Below are 8878 nucleotides of genomic sequence, written 5' to 3' on the forward strand. Positions count from 1 at the left end.
TATATTATAATATAACCATATTTATTTCAACCATCAGAATTCTATAAAATTAAATCAATTTACTTTAAAAATATAATGAATGGTATATAATAAATGTTAGGTAAGTAAATGTCAAATATTTATAAAAACATGTTATCCTAGAGATTATTTTCAATAACGTTTTGTAGTTCTTTCTTCGCTCATTCGTGAACATTCACCGAAAGATTTTATTAAATCTAACTTTCTTTTTTAAAAGCACGTGATTGTAGCTTTTCTACGACATTGCTGTTTCTAAAATATATTAAGTTCATCAAACATCAATATAATACAACCTTTCAAATTACATTTAGGCAGACATTAGTAACTTGTTTAGTACAATTACTTAAAATAATTTACTAAAGGTTATACTGATCGTTTCTGTCTACTATTGAACATATACATTACTTTCAATAAGCCTAAAATAGTAGGAGTATAGAAAACCATTATGTAACTTATTATTGTTTCTTGCTAACCATGACCAAGCACTTTTCAAGGAATAACGTTGTTACTAAAATAAACAAACAAGAACCTTTACAACAAATTCCATCTCAATAACCCTCAGGCTATTATTTTTTAAGAATAATGCAAAAGAGTTAAGTAGACTCAAAGTTAAGATAAATACCTATACTATAACAGTTACTCAAATGTTTATTTATGTGTTAAAGTCCAAAGTACTTTTATTTTTTAGTAATTTGAGAAACACCTTTAATTTCTGTATTAAATTGTAAAATTTGTCCGTTTTCATGTACCTAGTAGAAATTTATCTAATTGTTACAATACGAAATTAATATATGTATATAAAGTGCTTATGATTAGTTAAACAATTAAAGTTACATAAAATAAGCAATTCTTCTGATGGTCAATAATGGGCCATATTATTGCAATTTAAACAATTCTTGGAGACCTTGAGGTAATTTGTATTATGCACACGCAATAATTTCTTTGTAACGACAGTGTATTTAAATATGTTTGTAACAGTTTTCAATAAATATTAATGGCAAGTCTTCTGAGCAAGTATTAACCTTGTGCCAAGGCAGATGTACAACATTGTTACATATATTTTGAAATAGTTAATTCATAGTTAGGTTATTTTCCAACTTTCACTGTAAGAGTGAGGCAACGTTAATGACTGTCCTATTCGAAAATCATTCTACTGAAACGATACGATTATTCACGCCCATTTAAAATTCCTATGCACAATAAAAATCGCTTCAGCGTTGTATCAAAAATTTTTAATTACATTGAACTTTGATTGATTCACTCTATTTGGCTTCTTCTACAACCGGAATCGTCTGTGATTGATAATGCAATGTGAATCGCCTATTAATGTAAACAAATGGTCGATCACCTTATTGTTTAGATCAAGAAGACCTATAATAAATTGATGTATCAACAGAAAACAACCAAATAGATAATTCCAGAAAGTTTGGAGAAAGGAAAAATATGGACTTTTTATCATGTCATCAAAAAGTAAAAGTTATTAGCACCTGCAGACTTCATTAGATAATAGCTGTTATTTGTCACAGAACTGGTACCGTTTCATAAATGTTTCGACATGTTTGTTTCTAGTACGTACAAGACAAATTTTATTCGTACCTACCTAGAGATTAATTTTAATTATTTTTTTTATCATTATTGCTAAAATAAAAACAGTACCAACATTTCAAAACATTTTGAAATGAAACGAAACCTTATATAACACCTTNTTAAGCAGAAAAAATATGAGTACCTACCAAATATAATTTTTATAAATATTTTTGTGATTTTATTTTTTTTTAATTTAGGTTTATTAAATACACGATATTTTAGTAGCAGCAAATTTTAGTATGATATTTTAATATTCTTGCTACCTACTTATGTTGGGCATACAGTTTGACATTTATAATATTAATCTTTATTACTAAAGGATTACCAGATATTAGCCTATCAGTTGCAGTTGCAGTATATCAATCAACTTTGCAAGCATTTCCGATTGCACTTGGGGAAAGTAATTAATTCCTTCTTAATTATGCATTAGAAGTCGTAAGAACTTTCGTTAAAATGTGCTTAGCATTCGATTCTTGTACACTATTACCAAATATTGCAGCTTTCTAAATGCATTCGTGTGTTGGATGAAGTCCAAAATAAAGTTTATCCAAATGCGAAGTACCTACCTAGCATTTCATTAGAAAACAAGAGAGAATACAAGAACTCACATTAATTTTAATTACTCACTACGTTTATGTACTCTTTTAATAACATTTAAAGAAGTTATATGAAAATTTTGTTCGTTCCAAATTCAAATAACCACAATGAGATTAACGAGTATGAAAAATGCATCGTAATTTTGCTAGAAACCAAACATTAAAGTAATTTTCCCCTAATTTTGTTCTTAACTAATCATAATTGTTTCAAATAACGTAGGAAACAATTTAATTCCATTTTCTCCCTATTAATTAATTAATCAGGTAAATAAATCAATTTTTTAACCAATTTTCGACGTTTCGTTCAACTGTTTTTTGAGGCATTTGTTAAGTTAACAACTGATATTTGTTATTTTTTGAATTAAAGTCAAAGTGAACTATTTTGTGAAACCTACTGAATTAATAATGAAATAATGAAATCGGAAATACTCCTCAACAACAATACACTCTTAAAAATGATATGTTAAGATAAAAGGAGTTGCCGGCTTGACTAAAGTAAATCTTCCAGTGTTTTCATTATTCCTAGTCTATTTACCGGCATAGTAAAATAGTGATCATATGAATATATTATGCAATATTTAAAACTATTTAAACTATCCCGAAAGTAGAACAAGTAGTTCGATAGTAATAACAATTTTAAATTTTCAACTAGTGTACTATCAAAATCAGTTAATAGGGACTTGAAGTAACCATTATCTCGCATACCGCAAAATTTCTGGCTACTTTTATTGTACCTGCCCATACAATTCCTGAAATATATTACATTTCTGTATTTGCATACTTATGTAATCGTTATGGCATGATATTATACAAACCAATATTTTAAAAACATTTATTAATACGTACTTTTATCAATGTAAATTTGAACTACCTCACAAAAAGAATTACAGCGAAGCATCCTTAATTATTACTAGCAAGAAATGTTCTAATTATGTCTGAAATGTCAATCATTCTACTTGTAACAATTGAAAGACAAATTCTTGCTTCAAAACAATACACACAATGATTCAATTTTACACGTTTTAGATTTTAGTCATTTCTCTATCGTGCATCTTTAAAACCAAATTTTCGAAAATCGAATGTATTTTCAAAATAGATTTTTTGTTGTTTGTTAAGACATAAATTTACGAATAAATGCCTTATTTTACTACAAATAAAACACATTTGAGTTAAAGCAGGTATAGAAAAATAAATACAATAATTTTATGTAGATATCTTGTAGCTAATTGTTGATTTAATTACACTTATTTACTTTTTTTAAGCAGTCAGAAACAAATAAATAATATGCTAATTGCTACCTAAATTCGTTGATACTTGTAGAAAATTACTAATATTTGTTTAATTTGTTTCAGAGAATGGAGAAACTAACGATTTTATTTTTTGTATCGACGTTAGCCCTGACTATTGGGCATCCCGCCAATATACTCATTGATTCGGTAAGAATAAAAAAACATCTCATGATACATATCAAAATCTTTGAACTTAAATGAGTTAAAATGCGTAAACACATACATAATTGTTTTATCAAATAAGGTAGTTAGCAAGGGGAAATTGGAGTTTGAGATATTTCTACTGACGCTAAAAAAAGTTTTTACTTAGTATTACAAGTTTAGAATAAAACAACTCAACGAAATATCAATCAATTCTAAATTAGATTATTATTGCAAGATACTTCACAAAAGTATAGCAAGACTTTATAAGTTTCATACCTGAAACCATTTAAATACCTTAGACAGTAAAAAATGTAACTTCCTGTAAGAAAAGGATTCATTAACTATTTGTTACAATTATAGCGCTAATACAAAAGTTTACCGCAAAAACACTTCCTATTATACTCAAGTATTTCGTAAATAACCATTCACTTTGAATATCATTATTATACACACTAAATATAAATTATTAACTAGCAACACTGTGTCGAAACTTTAAAGCAAAACTGTATTACAAATTCAATTTCTAGATATTAGGTGGTCCATGTGATATATACTACATTAGTATCTTCTGATTTGATTCAAAATTGTGCAGTATTGTTATTGTTCCATCAAAAATACTTCACAATTTCTACCTTTTGTGTACATTTCGTTTAAATATTATTTTTGTAGTAAATATAATAATTTAAATTATTCTAACCTTAAACTGTTGTTATTCTTGCCATTTATCAGGAAATTACATATCCAAACAATTCAAACTGATCGTGCACATTATTTTAAACAATGTACAAATTACCGAAACATTAGATGAAAAGTCTTCACAAGTCATTCGAACTAACACTCATCTACCGAGGACTACTTATCGAGGAAATAAGGGCATCAGTATGATAGTGCAGCAGCAACATGAGCTGTTTTTGTATTGCAATTGATTTGTAAACGTTAGAGATAAAAAAGGTTGAACAAATGCGATAAGCCAATAATACTAGGATCTTCAGTCATTTCTATGTATTTATTTATTCATAAGAGAATTTTTATTTTGCCACCAAAATAAAAGACAAAATTATTCATTAAAAGAAAAAAGAAAATCCATATCTAATAATTCTAAAAGCAAAAAAAGTAACAGGGGAAACAGGGAATAGTTAATCATGGGACATGAACTAAAATTATACCAAAAAAGTAGAAAATGCTTTGGGCAACAAATATATTAAAAATATACACCAATACACTTACATCAAACCTATCGAATCATTAAGATAATAAATTAGAAAAACTGTTTTCTGTTGTTATTAAACTAGCAGTACCTATAGAAAAATTTGTGTGAGGTAAATACAAACAGTATGGGGACGTCGAGGAACTAACTAATNGTATATGGGGACGTCGAGGAACTAAATAATTACATCATTCTTTGTTTTTGTTTTGTTTTTGTCTAAAAAGTAAAATACTTATATTATTAATTTTTCTATTGTTGTCCTCATAAGGTTTTTAATAAATTAATTCTATTTTTGAAATATATTAAAAAAGCCTTTAAATAGACAGTTCAAGGGTTGAATAATTTCTACAACACAATATCACAACTTCAATTAAGTTACATAATGTATGTAAATACGAAGTTAAATACCCAATGTCAGTACTGATTTTCTTTTAACATTTCTTTTTATATAAACATGAAGGACATCAAACTAAACAACAATTACAAACATCTCAATTTTTATACTCTCGAAGAAACAAATATGGATAAACCTTACTTTTTGTAGACCGTTTATCATTTGGAAAATGTTTTGAAACTTTACTGTTTAGGTACAGTAAAATTATCGACAAATTGTGCTTACGTTACTAACAGAATCTGTAGGAGCCAATATAAAAAGTAATGACCAAAAACACACTGAAATCGCTCATAGTAATAACATAATACATAGTAGAAGTATTATGAGGCAATAGAAAATATAAAATACAAGTCGTACGTCTTTGAATGATTGCTCTAAAGGTAATTTTTCAATTATGCTACTAATATGACTATAGTTATTCGTGAAATGGACATATACTGTCTTTGCAACTGGATACGGAAATAATTAGCTTGGCTATTTAGTACAAAATTTCGGCAAAATGTAGTCTTCGTGTGTATCACAAACACTTGCTTGTAAAAATGATTATCTAACATTAAATACGCAATATAGTAACGTATTTTTACAAAAAAATAACAAAACAAAACGGTTGTCTCTCTGTACAAAAATTGCTTAATAAGAATTTCCTACATATTCTACTTTTTTGCGGAAGTGAAAACAAATTGGCTGTTATTCATCCGTGATATGGTGATATGCCTGTTAATACTGATTAATCTTTTAAAAGTATTCTTAATGTTTAATTAATTTTCTAATAACGAACTTCAGGACCTATTTTTTGAAAATAAAAAAAAAAACACTTTTCCTATGCACCCTAATAAATTGCTTCAAATACAGCTCTTCTTATTCAAAAAACATAAGTAAATTTCATTTAAATTGACAACAAGGTAGTTAAACTAAGATTTGAACAACGCAAGTATATATTTACAGAATTCAGACGATTTCTTTGGAGCAAACTCCCTGGATGCCGATCCCATATCATCCGAACAGGCTGAACAATACAAACAACAGCTTCTTCGTCAACAAAAACTCCAACAGGAATTATTGTTGGAAGCACAACGAGTAACAACTCAAAATTTACAAAACACTGAAAAAGCAATAACAGATAAAGTAGAAGATGAAGTTAAAGTAGCTTCCACGTCAACAGTACAACCTGAAGAAGTGCATACCGAAAAGGAAAAGATATCAACCCCAGTTACTACAAGTACTATGACTCCACCGACTACACATTCCACGACAGTTTCCCCCATATCAGCACCATCTACTACTCCAACTGTTTCCCAAGGACCTACCAGACCTCAAAGAAACCCTCAACACGTGGGAATGTTGTCTCGAATAATTGATGACATATTTCAGGTACAATGCATTTTTTTAGGTACTAATAAAAACAAAATACATACCGTTAGTTTCGACGTCTTTTAGTTACCGTTTATAACTTTATTTGGTTGTAGCGGATGTCGGATAAAACACCCTCTGTTAAAGATCTCACAAATTATTTTGACTGTAGTATCAAAACTTCTTTTGTTGGTAAAGCTTCCATTCTAGTCCAAACTAGTGTTCACGTTCAAGAATTAAATCGGGTTTTGCTACTGTACAATCTTTATACATATGTAAACACTTAACTAGCGCTTACAACTCAAGAGCTTTGGTTTTGATCAAAAATCAAAGAACAGACATCATTCATTTCGGTATCTTTCAAATGACACCTCACTCGACTGTATTTCAATTTTTTAAACTTTTGATTTTCTTTTTCAACCTTTCCGAAAGCGATTTTTATAAAATGCGTTCTTGGTGTGCTTCAAAATTTCATTAAAAAAATAAAATAATTTACAATAGATAGATTTGAGATAGACAGTTTTGTCTTAAACATGATATTCCATCAAAATTATATCTATTAATTCTTTTATTCAATAAATGATTGTTAATTCAATTTTGCAGATTCCAATAAGTGTTATCCAGTCCGTAGCACGACTCCTGAGGAACCCATTTTCCCCTAGAAGGACACCGGAGTCAGCCTCTACTTACTAATTCCTCACCGGATGATTACTTATAAGGGTTAATAAACTGACTGGTAGAATGTGATTACAGCCACTTAGGCAAATTAGTGTTAGAAGTGTATATAAACTTGAGCGAAAAGCAGTAACAAGGAAGTTAATACAACTACTGTTAATTAAGACGCATTTCACTTAGAGTCTTAAGTGCTATTTAATAACGAATTTCACGCTAGAATTAAACATCAACTACAAACTATAAATTAACTATCACAAACTGTAGAATTATAAGATATTTTTTATTTCTTAACCTTTTTAGATTTATAGTTTTGTCGACTGTTATGATGCTGAAATAATAATAATTATTATTTTTATTAGGTATAAAAAGTAGTTTAGGTAGGCATTATGATTTGTTGAAGCAGAGTGTAACAAATAAATATCCTTTATTATTGTGTTTTTATATTTTATCAATTCTAAACCTGTATCATATTTTAAACGTTACTTATAATTTTAGTAAAATCTTAAAGACAAGATGCGGTACTTGTAAAGTTACCTTTCAGGATTATCCTAGTTCCCTGCCCAAAGAGTTCAATAATTATTATAGCAAAAGTATCTATCCGTACGTTTGTGAGATTTTAATTTGAAATCTTTAATACATAAACAAAAATTGTATTGCGTAACTTTAATATGAAGGGACATGATGCATGCAAAAAGCGCTTGTATCATTCCGATTCCTAAAGGAGATGCCTAAATTGGTCGACAAAGACTCCATTTATGGATTACTCGATCTCCCGAATTAACCCCCTGGATTTTAATAGGTAAAGGAAGCCACCTGAAGTTATTAATTTGCACTAATCGAATGGAAAGTGTTGAAAGAAGAGATTATTGATCCTTAAAGGAAAATTAAAAACAAAACAAAAGATAAAATTGATTAATTAAATTGTTTTATGAAGCTAATAAAAGTTTCTTAATATTAAATGCTACACCACGTTCTACTTTGGATATCAGAAGGACAAACATAATTATTTCGTTTCAGAAATTGCCTAACATATCATGGCATTTTAATCGTTTAAAACAAATATAATTTCAATCAAAAAAAGGTTTCATATTTACTATTGCAATTTTACTAAATGTCACGTAAATTAGGCCTAAAATTAAAGATATAGTTGCTCAATCGTACTTCTGATAATAAATACAAACATCATATACATATAAATTTATTGTTTAATTGATATGGGATATATATAATAGTATCAGAATGATATATATACATAGTGGCCACAGTGGGGTAAGCTTACATCTAAAAGTGAAAGTGTAGATATCCATCGAAGCTATTGCGTGATCATAACTTGCCATGCGGTGGAATCTTCTGTCTTTTTCTTTATATCAAAAGTAGCACGAGACAAATTAATACGCTTGAGTACCATCAACTAAGTTGTTAGTGTTTAATAATATATTGTTAGGGTGAACACTTCAAGTGATTGACTTTGACATAAAATATTTTCTACGTAAGTAGTTTGCCTACATTTTCACGTTTTCTGTTAATTTAATTTGAAATTTTCAAGTATAAAAAGAAAAAGATTTAAATATTCTATTAAAAATATAAATAGTGCTATTAAAAATTATATCTGTTTATA

At 28.4% G+C, this 8878-nt stretch overlaps 1 protein-coding gene across 1 annotated transcript in view; it reads left to right on the forward strand.

Annotated features, from left to right (window-relative positions):
- Window positions 1-7694, forward strand: part of LOC108744775 (histone H3.v1) — an 8521-nt gene extending 827 nt beyond the window's left edge. The window contains exons 2-4 of the mRNA XM_025975077.1: window positions 3554-3637; window positions 6181-6606; window positions 7189-7694. Of these exons, the coding sequence (XP_025830862.1) occupies window positions 3554-3637; window positions 6181-6606; window positions 7189-7278 (600 nt within the window). The 3' untranslated portion in view covers window positions 7279-7694. The remainder of the gene's footprint in view (window positions 1-3553; window positions 3638-6180; window positions 6607-7188) is intronic.
- The last annotated feature ends 1184 nt before the right edge of the window (window positions 7695-8878 follow it).

Source organism: Agrilus planipennis, unplaced genomic scaffold (assembly GCF_000699045.2).
Source record: "Agrilus planipennis isolate EAB-ADULT unplaced genomic scaffold, Apla_2.0 scaffold35, whole genome shotgun sequence".
NCBI lineage: Eukaryota > Metazoa > Arthropoda > Insecta > Coleoptera > Buprestidae > Agrilus > Agrilus planipennis.